The sequence below is a fragment of the Panthera tigris genome, chromosome B3, assembly GCF_018350195.1.
Source record: "Panthera tigris isolate Pti1 chromosome B3, P.tigris_Pti1_mat1.1, whole genome shotgun sequence".
Classification (NCBI taxonomy): Eukaryota; Metazoa; Chordata; class Mammalia; order Carnivora; family Felidae; genus Panthera; species Panthera tigris.
In genome coordinates this window covers 62,561,230-62,577,986 of record NC_056665.1, presented here as the reverse complement: position 1 = coordinate 62,577,986, position 16,757 = coordinate 62,561,230, and the positions used below count along the sequence as shown (strand labels likewise).

General features: G+C 35.4%; 1 protein-coding gene across 1 annotated transcript in view; it reads left to right on the top strand.

Moving 5' to 3' along the window:
- BUB1B (BUB1 mitotic checkpoint serine/threonine kinase B) overlaps positions 1-16,757 on the top strand; it is a 50,422-nt gene that overhangs the window by 12,154 nt on the left and 21,511 nt on the right. Inside the window, exons 5-8 of the mRNA XM_007081652.3 lie at positions 3,511-3,707; positions 11,798-11,967; positions 13,076-13,290; positions 13,463-13,554. Coding sequence (XP_007081714.2) covers positions 3,511-3,707; positions 11,798-11,967; positions 13,076-13,290; positions 13,463-13,554 — 674 coding nt within the window. The remainder of the gene's footprint in view (positions 1-3,510; positions 3,708-11,797; positions 11,968-13,075; positions 13,291-13,462; positions 13,555-16,757) is intronic.

Sequence of the window (16,757 nt, the reverse complement as noted above, 5' to 3'; positions counted from 1 at the left end):
AAAAATAATAATAATAAAAATCTATAAAAATAGATAATTCTATAACACTAAATAATTCAAAATAATAGAATATTTACAACAAGCGTTATAATATAAAATACTGACATTTAAAATTGATAAAATTTCTGGCTAAAACATATCTCTTGAGAGCTTATCTTAAACTTCAAATAGGGACTCCTAGGTGGCTCAGTAGGTTAAGCATCCTCCACTTGTGCTCTATCTCTCTCTCTCTCTCAAAAATAAATAAACATTAAAAAAAAAAAAAAAAAACGTTCAGGGGCACCTGGGTGTCTCAGTTGGTTAAGCATCCGACTTCAGCTCAGGTCATGACCTGCTCTTCCCAAGTTCAAGCCCTGCATTGGGCTCTGTGCTGACAGCTCAGAGCCTGAAGCCTGTTTCAGATTCTGTGTCTTCCTCTCTCCCTCTCTGCCACTCCCCACTTGCGCGCTCTCTCTTCCTCTCAAAAATAAACACTAAAAAGAAATTTTAAAAAAACCTTCAAATATTACTAATAAAGGAAATTAGGTAAATCCTGAAGGCATACCTATCTTGGTTTCCGTAGGACATTTGACATATTTTGGCATCATTATTGACAAGTTGGAGAAATTATCTTAGAAATATCAGTGATAGGAATTTATGACAAAGGATGATATCCAAAGAATGCTAAACAGATTTGTTAGCATGGGGACTATGGTCCCTGGTAGCATGCTGATGGATTTTGTTTTTCATTCTATCCTATATAATACTCTTAACTTATATAATGTTCTTATGTGTGATTTATTAAAGGTTTGGACTAGGTAAACCTCTAAAGTAACTCTTAATCCTAGGATTCTATGATTATATTTACTTGGAACTATTAAAAGTAACAATTGGAATAATTTTTATGTTCATAAATGCTAACCTGGTGCTGGCACTAAAGAGTAATGACATTGTCATAACATAAACAGCATAGTCTAGACTAGTGCTACTGAAAGAATGGTCCGTGGAGTGTTCAAGATAAAAGTTCCGAATAAGCATTTAGAGGTTTGGTTAACAAATTTGACATTACCACAACATCCAAACACATCATCATTTTTCTAGTGACTTCTATTTCTATTGTAATTTTTAAAAATACCAGTCAACAATGGAATGGAAACTTTAAACACACACACACCGAAACTGGCCCCTTTACCACAGGCAGTCTAGTTTGAGAAGTACTGGTCTAGACACCCCTCATATTCAAATGATCAGCAATAATTGGAACATAGTAGATAGTTAGCAAGCATATTAATCTATTTTGCTGTTTTTATTTTTTCCCTTATGGTCAAGAGGAGTAACAGTTGGGTTCTTCACTCTACTCCTTTCTTTTGCTTTGCAGAAAACTTTCTCCACTCCAAGAGTTATTTTTATAAGGAATGACTACAATCTAGCTAAGGAAAAATTTGTTCTTAGAAATTATCCAGGATTTTGAGTTAAAAGTATAAAATTGTTTTAGTTGGCTTGTTAGGGGTTACCAAAAAGATTTATTTAACTTTTGGATATATTAATCTAACCATGTGGTCCTTTTATTTATGTTATTTCTTAAGTGATCTCATTCAGCACTCTGGAATAACCTGATCTTTATTGGCTGTTTTATGCTGAACCAGAGCTATTCAGAAAGCCATTAACAAGTGCAGTCAATGTTAACCTTTATTTATGTAGTAACAGATATCAAAGACCAGATCTGATACTGATAACATATTCAGAATTATAACTTTGAATCACCATCACATATGGGAAAACATCACTAATTGGGATAAGCAGAGAACTCCATTTACTGACTTACTACAAAATTAAACTATGAAATATTAATTGTTTTTGTCAAAGATATAAGTGGAGCATTTCATTTATTCAACCTTTTTCTACCAGACCCTGGTTAGGAACTGGAGATATAGTGGATAGCAATGTTTTGTGCCTTTGTGGAGCCTACTTTATTGGGAAAGACAGATGTTAAGCATTTAATTGTCACAAAAGAGAAAGAGAGAAGTATCGAGTTGTGTAGAAGGGAATACATAGAATGAGGAGGACTTAACCTAGGCCAGACAATCAGGAGAGATGAGAGAAACTATATTTAGTAAATAAACAGGAGAAAATGTTAGCCTCCTTAGTAGTGTAAGAACTCCTAATTAGAACACTGAAATGCCATTTTTATATGAAATTAGAAACTTAAAATAGGTATTTTCTGTGAAATTAGTATTTGGGAATAATTACTAGCATTTTGAATTTGTATAACCCTTTTAGAAAGCAATTTGTTACTTTTTAACATAGTTCTACTTCTAGATATTTATCTTAAGGGAATAATATAAAACATGAAAGGTGGTGTGCATGAAGATATTTGTTACAGGGGTACCCAGTGGGTATGGGGGCTCAGTCAGTTAAGCCTCTGACTCTTAATTTCAGCTCAGGTCATGGTCTCATGGTTTGTTGGTTCAGGCCCCACATCAGGCTCTGTGCTGGCAGTGCAGAGCCTGCTTGGGATTCTCTCTCTCCCTCTCTCTCTCTGCCCCTCTCCCAATTGCATATGCTCTCTCTCTCTCTCTCTCTCTCACTCACTCACTCTCTCTCTCACTCTCTCTGTCTCTCAAATAGACTTAAAAGAAAATATTTTAAAAAAAGATATTTGTCATAGAATTATTTTCTATCTGGGTAAAGTAGAAGCTGTATATCCAAAAAATAGGGGAATGGTTAAATGATGGAAGATTACTAGATAGAACATTATTCATCCATCTGAAAGTGATAAAGAGTAAGCAGAAGCATGGAAAAATGAACCCTGAACTGCTAAGTGGAATTAAAATTTCCTTATGATTAAAATTTTATAAATGATAAAAATCCTTTTATGCTATTTAAAATGATATATGTTCCTTTTTTTTCCTTAAGGGAAAAAAAGACTGAAGAAAATATGTCAAACTGTTAATGGTACAGGATTTTTATTGACATGTTCCCCCACCTTCTTACTACTAGAATTGTCTGCATTATAGTTGGTCTTAAAAGATCGCTTGTAAAATGCAGATTTGACCATATCATTCCTTTGCTTAGAGTTCTCCCACGGGAACACACATGCATTGGGTATCAGGTAAATTTAAAATCGATTAGCTTGACATTTAAGACCTGTCACACCTTTTTTTCCCAAACTCCTGTCTTGTCTGATCCCCACAAACTTTTAGTCTTCTATGTCTTTGCTTATACTATTTTCTCTGTCTGGAATGCCTTTCCATTGCCATTTTCTACCAGATATAAGTCTATTCCTCCTTGAGGGCCACACTCAAATGTCATACCTTCTTGAAGTCTTCTCATCCCTTTTTCTTACAACTTAATCTCTTCTGTCTACTTTTTAGGTCTTACCAGTATGGCCCTTATAACGTTATATTATAATAAATACATATTTTTTCAATGCAGAAACTACATATAGTAATGCCAGTGATTTTTTTAGCACATAATAGACAGTAAATGAATAGAAATTGGTTAACTCTTAATGCTTTTAATTTGTTACAGGGGCATTTATGCAATGAGCCTCTGGATATGTACAGTTACTTACACAACCAAGGGATTGGTGTTTCACTTGCTCAGTTCTATATCTCATGGGCTGAAGAATATGAAGCTAGAGAAAACTTTAAGAAAGCAGATAAGATATTTCAGGAAGGGATTCAACAGAAGGCTGAGCCACTGGAACGACTGCAGTCACAGCACCGGTAAACTTCTCTGGAACTTGTCTTTACTCTTTAAAACTAATAAATATAAATAGTTGTTTTTGCATCTGAATAAAATGCTCCCCATGGCAAGTTTACTTAGTTACTATTTAATTTTTTAAAAGATCTATTTAAATATTTTTTATTTAACATATAGTAAAATTTGTTTGGTGTATAGTTTTCACAATCGAATAGGGACATGTAACCATTACTGTGACCAAAATATCCGATAGTTCCATTGCTCCATAGAATTTCTTTATGCTCTCCCTTTGTAGTTCAACACTTAGGCTCACTCCCAATCCCTGGTAACCACTGATGTGTTTTCCAGCCCAGTAGTTTTGCCTTTTCCATGATATCATATACATTGCATCATATAGTATGTGTGGCCTTTTGAGTGTGTCTGCTTTCATTTAGCATATAATGCATTTCAGTTATTAAATTGGTTCTACTTTAAAGATGGATTTTATATGTATAGTCTGAATACCAGTCTTTTGTTAGATATGTGACTTGTAAATCTTTTCTCCCAGATTAACTGTTGACTATGTTTTTTCTTAACGGTGTTTTATAGAACAAAAGTTTTTAATTTCGGAGAATTCTAAAATCAATTATTTAAAATAAAATAAAATAAAATAAAATTTTTTTTTGTATGGATCATGCTCTTGGTATGTCTGAGAGCTCTGTTTAGCAAAAAGTTGCAAAGATTTTCTCCTAAGTTTTCATCTTGAAGTTTAAAAAAAATTTTTTTTTATTTGAATATAGTTGATGCACAATGTTACATTAGTTTCAGGTGTATAACATAGGACAGATTTATACCTTATGCTGTGCTCACTGCAAGTAGTTACCGTAGCTCTCCATACAAAGCCATTATAATAGTATTGACTGTATTTCTTATGCTGTACCTTTTATTCCCATGACTTATTCATTACATAACTGGAAGCCTGTGTCTCCCTCTCACCCATTTGCCCATTTCCCCCTTTCCCCCAACTCCCTCCTCTGGCAGTCATCAGTTTGTTCTCTGTATTTATAGGCCTGATTCTATTTGTTTAATTGTTCTTTTTTTTTTCTTTTAGATTCCACATGAGTGGAATCATACAGTATTTCTCTTTCTCAGTCTGACTTAGATCACTTAGCATAATAGGCTGTAGGTCCATCCATGTTGTATCAGTGGCACCATCATGCTTTTTTATGGCTGTGCAATCCATTATGCATATATATATATATATATATATATATATATATATATATATATATACCTTATCTTCCTTATCTATTTGTCTATCAATAGACATTTAGGTTGCCTTCTATATCTTGGCTATTGTAAATAATGCTGCAATAAACATAGGTGTGCATATATCCTTTCGAATTAATATTTTCATTTCCTTTGGGTAAATAAACACCCAGAAGTGAAATTATTGGACTGTATGGCATTTTTGCGGTTAATTTTTTGAGGAACTTCCATAATGTTTTCCACAGTGGCTATACTTATTTACATTCCCACCAACAGTGTGGGAGGGTTCCTTTTTCTCCACATTGTCATCAACACTTTTATTTCTTGTCTTTTTGAATTTAGCCATTCTGACAAGTGTCAGGTGATATCTCATTGTGGTTTTGATTTGCATTTTTCTTTTTTTTTTTTTTTTGTCTATTTATTTTTGAGAGACAGCATGAGCGGAGGAAGGGCAGAGAGAGAGACAGAGACATAGACAGAGTCTGAAGCAGGCTTCAGGCTCTGAGCTGTCAGCACAGAGCAGGCTCGTGGCTCGAACTCACGAACCGTGAGATCATGCCCTCAGCCGAAGTCAGACGCTTAACCAACTGAACCACCCAGGCGCCCCTGATTTGCATTTTTTCTGATGCTGAGTGATGTTGACCGTCTTTCCATGTGTCTGTTGGCCATCTATATATCTTTGGAAAAATGTCTATTCAGGTCCTATGCCCATTTTAAAATCAGAATGTTTGTTTTTTTGGTATTGAGTTCTATAAATTTTTGTATATATTTTGGATATTAACCCTTTATTGGAGATGTCATTTGCAAATGTCTTCTCCCATTCAATAGGTTGCCTTTTTGTTTTTTGATGGTTTCCTTTGCTGTGCAAAAGCTTTTTATTTTGATGTAGTCCCATAGTTTATTTTCATCTTGAAATTCTTATAGTTTTTACATACAGATCTCTGATCCATTTTGAGTTAATTTTTGTATAAGGTATTGATCAAGATTCTTTTTTTGCATATGAACCTCCATTTGTTCTTGTGCCCCTTGTTGAAAAGACTTTCTCCATTGAATTGACTTTGCACCTGTGTCGTAATCATATTTGAGGGGTGCCAGGGTGGCTCAGCCGGTTAAATGTTCCACTTTGGCTAGGGTCATGATTTCACTGTTTGTGGGATGGAGCCCTACATAGCACTCTGTGCTGGCAGTGCAGAGCCTGCTTGCGATTCTCTCTTTCCCTCTGCCCCTTCCCTGCTTGTGCTCCAGTGTGCATGCATGTGCACGCTCTCTCTCAAATAAGTAAACATTTAAAAAACTTATATTTGACATTAAAAAATTATGTTTGTGCAGTTATTTCCGTTTCTCTATTTTGTTCTTTTGATCTATGTATTCATTAGTGTATATCACAGCATCTAGATTACTGTAGCTTTATTTGTAAGTCTAGAAATCAAATAACAGGAGACCTCCAACTTTGTTCTTCTTTTAGCTTCTTTTTAGCTAGAGTTCCTAGGGGCGCCTGGGTGGCTCAGTCGGTTGAGCATAGGACTTTGGCTCAGGTCATGATCTCATGGTTTGTGAATTCGAGCCCCGTGTCGGGCTCTGTGCTGACAGCTCAGGGCCTGGAGCCTGCTTTGGATTCTGTGTCTCCCTCTCTCTCTGCCCCTCCCCTGCTTATGCTCTGTCTCTCTCTCTCTCAAAAATAAACAAACATTAAAAAAATTTTTTTTTAAATAAATAAATAACTAGAGTTCCTTTGACTTTCTGTACAAATTTTAGAATCCGCTTTCTGGGATTTTGATTAGTATTGAGCATGAATTTGGTATAGTTCTCCTTTTATTTAGATCTTTGATTTCTTTGGGTAAGCTTTGAAAGTGTTTTGGGGGGGGAGGGGCAGAGAGCAGTGCAGAGCCTGATGTGGGGGGCTCAAACTCTCAAATGGTGAGATTGTGACCTGAGCCGAAGTGGCATGCTTAACTGACTGAGCCACCCAGGCACCCCATGGTAGTATTTGTGTTTGAGGAATTGATTCGTTTCATCTATGAGTTTATGAGCATAGAGTTGTTTATAGTATTCCTTTATTTTCCTTTTAATGCCTGTAGGTTATGTAGTGACCTCCCCTCTTTCATTCCTGATATTGGTAATTGTGTCTTCTCCTTTTTCTCCTAGTCTGGCTAGAAGTTTATCGATTTTATTGATCTTTTTAGAGAACCAGCTTTGGTTTTATTGCTTTTTCTCAATTAGCTTTCTCTTCTTATTTTTATTAATTTCTCCTCTTTATTATTTCCTTCTTTGTGCTTTCTTTGAGTTTAACTTGCTCTTTTTCTAGTATAAGGTGACAAGTTAGATCAACTGATATAGATCTTTCTTTTCTAATATAAAAAATTTCTTTTCAAGCACTGCTTTAGCTATCCCCCACAAATTTTGATACAATACTATATTTTTATTTTCACTCAGCTCAAAAATTTCTGATTTCCCTTATGTTGTCCCTTTGACCTGTGGGTTATTTAAAAGTATATAAATTTAATTAAGAAATATTCAGAGATTTTTCAGATGTCTCTCTGTTATTGATTTCTAGTTTAATTCCATTATGGTTAGAGAACATAATTTGTATGTTTTCAGTTTTTTAAAATTTATTAAGTTTTGTCGTATGGCCCAGAATATGGTCTGTCATTGGTGAATATTCCATGGACACTTGAAAAATATGTGTTTTGTGCTGTTTGGCAATGTAATGTTTTTTAAATGTTATTTAGGTCTGTTGTGGTCTTCTGTTTCCTTGCTGATTTTCTACTTATTCTATCTGTTACTCAGAGAAGAATTTTGAATTCCCTTTTATTGTGAATTTGTCTCTTCTTTAAGTCCCATTTTTTTGCTTTATATATTTCGAAGTTCTGAAGGATACATATTTAGAATTGATCCCTTTATCATGATATAATAACTACAGTATCTTTATCCTTGGTTATATACACTTTGAAGTCTTCTTGGTCTGATATTAATATAGCTACTCTGGCTTTCTTTTGTTTATATGATATATCATTTCTCTTTCTTTTCTTTTTTTTTTTTTTTAACAGTTTTAGAGTTGTGTGACCATCACCACAATCTAATTTTAGAACATTTTTAACACCCCAGCATGAACCCCATACTCATTTGTAGTCACTCCCTATTCCCTCTCACCCACTTCCAGGCAACCACTTACCTGCTTTCTGTCTCTAGGTTTGCCTATTGTAGGCATTGCACATAAATGGAATCCTGCATTATGTAGTCTTTTGTGACTGGCTTCTTTCACTTAGCCTAATCTTTTGAAGGTTCATCCCAGTATATTCATCATTGATGAACATAGTTGTATTGTATATTAATATTTTATTCCTTTTTATTGCTCAGTAATATGTCATTCTGTGGATAGACCAGATTTTGTTTATCCATTCATTCATTAATGAGAATTTAGATAGTTTCCATTTTTTGGCTTTTGTGAAATACTGCTGCAAACATTCATGATACAGGCTTTTGTATGGATTTTCTTTAATTTTTATCTTATCTATGTCTTTTTATTTAAAGTGGGTTTCTTACACACAGCAAATAGTTGAGTCTTGCTTCTCAGCTCTCACAGTGTCTGTTTTTAAATGGTGTGTTTAGAACATTTACTTTAATTATTAATTTTTTTGGATTTAGATTTATTATTTTATTATTTGTTTCCAATTTGTTCTCTTTTATTCCTTCCTCTATTGCCCATTTCCTGCCTTCTTTTGGATTGTCTGAATATTTTTTTTTTAAATTTTTTTTTTTTAACGTTTATTTATTTTTGGGACAGAGAGAGACAGAGCATGAACGGGGGAGGGGCAGAGAGAGAGGGAGACACAGAATCGGAAGCAGGCTCCAGGCTCCGAGCCATCAGCCCAGAGCCTGACGCGGGGCTCGAACTCATGGACCGCTAGATCGTGACCTGAGCCGAAGTTGGACGCTCAACCGACTGAGCCACCCAGGCGCCCCTGTCTGAATATTTTTTAATATTTCATTTTAATTTATTTTATTGGCTTTTTTGTCCGTTACTATTTTTTTAGTGGTTGCTCCAGGGTATATTATAAACATGCGTAACCTCTAATAGTCTACTCAGAGGTAATATATTACCACTTCAAGTAAAATATAGAAGCTTTATAACCATATAGGTCCCTTTATCTTCCCTACTTTTTTGATACACTCGTCATGTGTATTATTACATCTAAATACACTGAAAACCCCACTAGACAATGTTATAATTTTTGCTTTCAACAGCCTTACATATTTTAAAGAACTTTGGAGGAAAATGGTCTTTTGTATGTATCATTTCTCTTTCTTCATTCCTGAAGTCCCAAGTTCTCCTCTAGTATAATTTCTCTTTAGCCTAAAGATGTTTGGCCATTCATTTAGAGTGAGCCTATGGCCAATAAATTCCCTTAGTTTTTCTTCATCTAAGAATGTCTTCATTTCATTTTAATTCCTAAAGGATATTTTCCTTTTTTTTTTTTTTTTTTAATTTTTTTTCAACGTTTATTTATTTTTGAGACAGAGGAGACAGAGCATGAACAGGAGAGGGGCGGAGAGAGAGGGAGACACGGAATCTGAAACAGGCTGCAGGCTCTGAGCAGTCAGCACAGAGCCCGACGCGGGGCTCAAACTCACAGGCTGTGAGATCATGACCTGAACCGAAGTCGGACGCTTAACCGACCAAGCCACCCAGGCGCCCCTTAAAGGATATTTTCAATGGATGTAGAATTCTGGGTCAACAGTTCTTTTCTTTTGGTATTTTAAAGATGTTGTTGCACTGTCTTCTGGACTGCATGATTTCTGATGAGAAATCTGTGGTCATTTGATTGGTTCCTTCTCTATATGTATTGTGTTGATTTTCTCTGGGTGCATTTAAGATTTTTGGTTTTAACATTATTATTCAGAAATTTGATTATGGTGTGTCTAGGTGTGATTACCCTTGCATTTAATCCATTTGGGGTTTACTGAGCTTTTTGAATTTATAAATGTATGCCTTTTACAAAATTTAAAAAATTTTTAGCCCTTCTTTAAAAATGTTTTTTCTGTACTTACTATATCTCTTTTTCTGGGACTTCAATTACACATATATTAGACCTTTTGATATTGTTCCATAGGTCCCTGAAACTGTCTTTTTTGTTGTTTTAGTTTTTAATTTTTTAACCTTTTTTCTTTCTGTTCTTCAGAGTGGCTAGTTTTTATTGATTTGTCTTCAGGTTCATTTACTCCTTCCTCAGCCATCTCCAGTCTGATATTGAGTCCATCCAGTAATTTTTTTATTTCACATAATGTGTTTTTCAGGTCTAAATTCTCCTTTTGATTCTTTTTTATAGTTTCTGTGTCTCTGCTGAGAACTTCTGTTTTTTTATTCCTTTCAAATATTTTTACCTTTATCTCATGGAGCATTGTTATAATAACTGCTTTTAAATCTCTATGTGAAAATTCCCAGCACCTAGGTTATCTTGATATTGATATGTGTTGCTTGCCTTTTCCTTTGAGAATTGATCACATTTTACTGGTTCTTGGTCTGTCAGGTAATTTTGGATTATATCCTGGACATTGATCCCGATACTATGTTATTAGACTCTGAGTTCTGTTGATTGATATTCTCTGGAGAACGTTGATACTTTTGTCTTAGAAGGCAACCAACCTTCAGATATCCTAAGTTCTTTCTTATGTAGATAGTGGTTCCATTGTTAGTTCAGTTTTCAAGACCTTTGGGTCTATCCCATATGTAGGCTGCTCAGGAGTTAGTCTAGGTCTTGGGTCATGGTTTATATCAGAGTTCAGTCCTCAAAGCCTTTTCTGTGCTGCTTGGGGCCTGCCCTGTGCATACATAGCTCAGAACTGAGTCCAGGGCTTGTGCCAATTCATGTAGAGAATTAGGAGATCCCCTTCTTAAGTTCATCCTCTCTAATATCTCTCCCACATTCATTGGCCCGCAGAGTCCCCTTTTCCAAGTATTCTGGCCAGAAAGATGAGGTTTTTGCTTCCCACACCATCATGGCAACAATTTTAAACCACAAGAGAAAAAAGAAGAAGAAAAAAAAAAAAACAGGAAACAACCCTGTGTGGGTTGTTTCTTCAAGTTTGACTCCTCTCTACAGTCCACTTGCTTTTGTTTACTTTGCAGAAGCCTCAGTTGCTTTTTTTGTAGTTTGTTTAGAGTTTTAAATTCTACCCAGTGAGAGAGAGGCTACCATGGCCTTACTCCATTTTGGCCAGTACTCTCAGTTTATTCTATATTTTTTGTTTTTTTATTTTTTCTTTTTAAAAACTCTTTTGATAATACTTAAGGCTTTGGCAGCAGGACAGGAAGTTTAATCTTCAAACTTCTGCCAGCTTTGCTAAAGTAAAATGTCATGTGGGATACATATTCATTTGATATGGTTTAGGAAAAAATGGTATAGAGGGGAGAGTGTGCATAGAGAGAGAAAGAGACATAGACAGTGACAAAATAGATGTGGCAAGATGTTAACAGTTGGTGAATCTAGGTGAGGAGTATATGGGTGTTCATTTACACTTGCAATAATTTGTAAGTGTAAGCTTTGTAATAAAATGTTGATGGGGAACTCTGATTTTAATAAATTCTTTAATCTTAGTCACCCTGCTCTGATCCTCAGATCAACCTAATGGTGCGCTTCAGAGTATGCTAATTGGTCAAACTTGGACATTTAAAGGGGAGGCTAAACCGTTCTATTCCAAACCTTCTCTCTGATTTCAAGGTAGCTTTCTTTATTTCTGACATAATAAACATTTTCTGTGGGCTATTCCTCTATATTTCTTCTCCCTTGTTTTAACAAGTTAGATATTTGATTCTGTGAGTAGTGTTCATCTCCCCAAGGGTTAATTGTCCATTCTCTTACTTTAGACAATTTCAAGCTCGAGTGTCTCGGCAAACTGTGTTGGCACTTGAGAAAGAAGAGGAAGAGGAAGTATTTGGATCTTCTGTACCACAACGAAGCACACTGGCTGAACTAAAAAGCAAAGGGAAAAAGACAGCTAGAGCTCCAATCAGCCGTGTAGGAGGTGCTCTCAAGGGTAAGTTTGTTAAGTGTTATTATGGGAAGCTCTTAGTCTCGGGTGGTGGGCAAATTATGTAAAGAGATAACGTATAAATATATATGTGGATACTGTCCTAGTTTTCTGAATACTAGGTAGCAAAAAGAAGGAAGTCTTCAGAGAGCTGAGATTACAGTATGCAGTAAAACCAAAACATGTCAGCAATTTTGTGTCTTAATTAAGAAAAACCTAATATATAGGAAGCATCAAGAGTTTCTGAACTTGAGTTGTTAGTTGAAAGAAGATATTCAATAATATAGCTAGTATTGTCAAATTAAACTTACATAAAACCAAAGCCTCAGAGAATGTGTTAATATGGTCTTCGAGCTTTTGGGGGGCCAGAAATTAGACTCTCCTTTGTGCACGTAAAGATGATTAACCATGGGCTTTTTTTTTTTTTTTTTTTTTTTTTAAATTCACTACGTTTAGGGAAGTTTTAGATTTACAGCAAAATTGGGCAGAAAGTATAGAGAGCAATAAGCTTTTACTACATTTATAGCAGTTAGACCTATAGACCAGAATTTTGAAAAATCTCTAACTCCTTTCCTGGTATTAACTTACCATTATTCAAAATGTATCCTAGAATTAGTGTATAGGGAGTATATAGACCTAAAGAATATTTCGTCCAGATCATACTGAAGCTTGGTTGTAATAAAGAACCCCATAACAGACAGCACCACTAATAAATGGGCTAATTTATCTTCTCTAGATTCAGCACATTGCAGCTTATTTGCATTGAGAGAAAAATTTTAAATTGAAAAATGACAATTTAGGTTAGGTTAATCTCTGAGAAAACTAGACAATGTTAGAATGGTGACTGAAGGAAGAGGTAGAACTTTTTAAAATATCTATGAATAAAAGATTGGAAGTGAGGGAAAGGAGGGACAGTATAAGTAACAAACAGAATGGATTCAAAAGTCAGTAATTCGATTCATTTAAGGTTTTAAAATATTATTTTAAAAAATCTCTTTGTTTCTATGGTAGTAGAAGTAATCGCCTTGATTTGAGGAATGATTGGGTATACTTTATCTGGCATCTAGATTGATAATTAAAGATTTTACTTAAAGTTTTAATGTTTTTCTCCTAGCTGCAAACCAGAACAGAGGACTCCAAAATCCAGTTCCTCAACAGATGCAAAGTAATTCCAGAGTTACTATTTTTGATGAAAATGCTGATGAAGCCTCTAGAGCAGAGTTGTCTAAGCCTACAGCTCAGCCGTGGATAGCACGCCCTGTGTCCAGGGCCAAGGAGAACGAGCTGCAAGCAGGCCCATGGAACACAGGCAGGCCTTTGGAATACAGGGTAAGGACTTTTGGATCCAGTGTATTTGCACACATAACACAGACTTCACATTTTGAGTAGAGAAGTAGTTTCAGCATCTCTTTTAATTCCTCTTGAATAATTAGGCATGGTCTGTATATATTGTGTTAGAATGGAACACTATGGTAATTTTCATTTTCTTCTGCATCGCCAGACTCGTGGCAGTACGGCTTCTGTGACAGCAGTACCTTCTCTGCTTCCCAGTTTTACTCCATATGTTGAAGAAACTGCACAACAGCCAGTTATGTGAGTTTGATTTCCAGACATTTTGAGGTGGAAATTATTAACAGTGAGCAGGGACACCTATCTTGGTTCCCAAGAGCATTTCCTTCTTTGTGGAGATGAAAGTAACCAGACACATTTTGTTTTCTTTCTTCTTTTTTTTTTTTTTAATGTTTATTTATTTATTTTTGAGAGAGAGAGAGAGAGAGAGAGAGAGAGAGATAAGAGAGCAAGTGGGGGAGGGACAGAGAGAGAGGGAGATACAGAATCCAAAACAGGCTCCAGGCTCTGAGCTGGCATCCCAGAGCCCGACGTGGGGCTCAAAACCCACGAACTGTGAGATCATGACCTGAGCCGAAGTCCAGCACTTAACCGACTGAGTGAGCCACCCAGGCTCCCCCTTATTCTTTTTTTTTTTTTAAAGATTGTTTTGACCATTCTGGTCCCCTTGCAATTCCATTTGAATTTTAGGATCATCTTGGTAATTTCTGCAAAATAGCCAGCTGGGATTGTGATACAGATTGTGCTCTGAATCTGTAGATCAATTTAATGAATATTGCCATCTTAATAATATTAAATCTTCAGACCCATGGACATGGTATATCTCTTATTTATATCTTCTTTCATTTCTTTCAACAGTGTTTCATAGTTTTCAGAATAAAATTTTACACTTTTTATTTATTATTTTTTTTATTTTTTAAATGTTTATTTATTTTTGAGACAGCACACGTGGGAGAGGGGCAGAGAGAGGGGACAGAGGATCCAAAGTAGGCTCTGTGCTGACAGCAGCAAGCCCAATTGTGGGGCTTGAACTCACAAACTGCGAGATCATGACCTGAGCTGAAATTGGACTCTAAACTGACTGAGCCACCCACGTGCCCCAAAGTTTTACACTTTTTAAAAAAATAAGTAGGTGTTATTTTTTGAGCTGTCTTAGATTTATAGAAAAATTGTACAGCATTCCCATGTACTTCCTCCTCAACCCTGCACACAATTCTACCTATTAACATCTTGCATCAGTGTGATTCATTTGTTGTAATTGACGCACCAATATTGATACATTATTAACTAAAGTTTATAGTTTATTAGTACTCACTCCAGTGTGTTCTACAGTTCTATGGGTTTTTCATGTGTCCATCATTACAGTGTCACATGAGTAGTTTCACTGCCCTAAAACTTCCCTGCATTCCAGTAGTTCATTTATCCCTCCCTCAACTCCCTGGCAACCACTGATCTTTAAATTGTCTTTATAGGGGCGCCTGGGTGGCTCAGTAGGTTAAGCGTCCAACTTCAACTCAGGTCACGATCTCACGGTCCGTTGAGTTCGAGCTCCGAGTCAGGCTCTGGGCTGATGGCTCAGAGCCTGGAGCCTGCTTCAGATTCTGTGTCTCCCTCTCTCTCTGCCCCTCCCCCGTTCATGCTCTGTCTCTCTCTGTCTCAAAAATAAATAAACGTTAAAAAAATAAAATTAAAAAAAAAAATTAAAAAAATAAATTGTCTTTATAGTTCCGCCTTTTCCCAGAAGTCCTATAGTTGGAAAAAAAAAACAGTATGTAAGCTTTCCAGACTGGCTTTTCTCAGTAATAAGAATTTAAGGTTTCTTCATGTCTTTTTGTGGCATAATAGCTCATTTATTTTTAGTGCTGAATGATATTCCATTGTATGGATATTTATCCATTTGTGGGAAGACATCTTGCTTGCTTCCAATTTTGGCAATTATGAATAAAGTTACTATAAATACTTGAGTGCAGAGTTTTATATAGACATAAATTTTCAACTCATATAGCTGGATTCGATTTTAAGACTAAGTTTATCTTTGTAAGAAAGTGCCAAACTATCTTCCAAAGTGGCTGTACCATTTTGCATTCATTCATACCAGCAGTGGTATGATAGTTCCTAATCCTCCACATCCTTGTCAGCATTTGGTGTTGTCAGTATTTTAGATTTTAACCATTCTAATAGATATGTTGTGGTATCTCGTTATTGTTTTAATTTGTAATTCCCTGATAATATATGATTGAGCATCTTTTATGTGCTTGCTTGCCATCTGTATATTTTTTTGGTGTCTAGTCACATTTCTTTTTTAAAAATTATTCTGAAATACTTCATTCTTTTGGTGCTATTGTAAATACAAATGTTCTCTTAATTTCATTTTCAGATTGTTCATTGTATAAAATACAATTGATTTTTATATATTAATTTTATATTCTGCTTCTTTGGTGAACTCATTATTAGCTCTAATAATTTTTATGATAGATTCTTAGGATTTTCTATATGTAAGATCATGTTATCTGCAAGTAGAGACCATTTTACTTCTTATCCCATTTGGATGCCTTCTTTCTTTCTTTTTTCTTTCTTTCTCTCTTTCTTTCTCTCTGCTTTCTTTTTTTTTTTTTTTTTTTTTTTTTAACCTAATTGCCCTGGCTAGAACTTCCAGTACAGTTTTGAATAGAAGTGGCAAGAATGGACCTTCTTATCTTGTTCCTGATCTTAGGGGAGAAGCATTCAGTCTTTCATTATTAAGTATGATGTTTGTGTGGGGTTTTTGTAGATGTCCTTTATCAGATTGAACAAGTTGAGGAAGCCTTTTAAGTATGTAGATGCTTGGACCCTAGCATTAAAGGTTCTGATTTAGTGGATCTGGTGTAGGGATCAGATATCTTTAGTTGTAAAAAGGCATATAAGGAAATAAAAGGTATATAAGTGATTCTGATCCATAGCCAGAATTGAGAACGTCTGCCCCATTTTGTGTGAAGTACTTTATGCTTCATTCTTTTCAAACCTATATTAGTGCTCTCATTTTCTCCCCCTCAGCTGAGAACCTTGAACTTCACATTATTAATTCCCTAAATGCTGTATTCCTAACTAACTGTTTTTGGTGTGAAACAGTAGAAAATGGGCTGTAATGTAGAGGTTAACTTTCTTTCATTTGGGTTTTTTTTTAAGTTTATTTTATTTTAAGTTTTTTTTTTTTTTTTTTTTTAAGTTATTTTGTGAGAGAGAGAGTGCATGCCTGCTAGCAGCAAAGGGGCAGAGAGAGAGGGGGAGAGAGAATCCCAAGCAGACTCTGCACTCACAGTGCACAGAGCCAGATGCGGGGCTCAGCCCCATGAACCATGAGATCATGACCTGAACTGAAATCAAGAGTTAGACGCTCAACTGACTGAGTTACCCAGATATCCCTCATTCATTGGGTTTGATTAAGATATGATATTCACATTTATTTT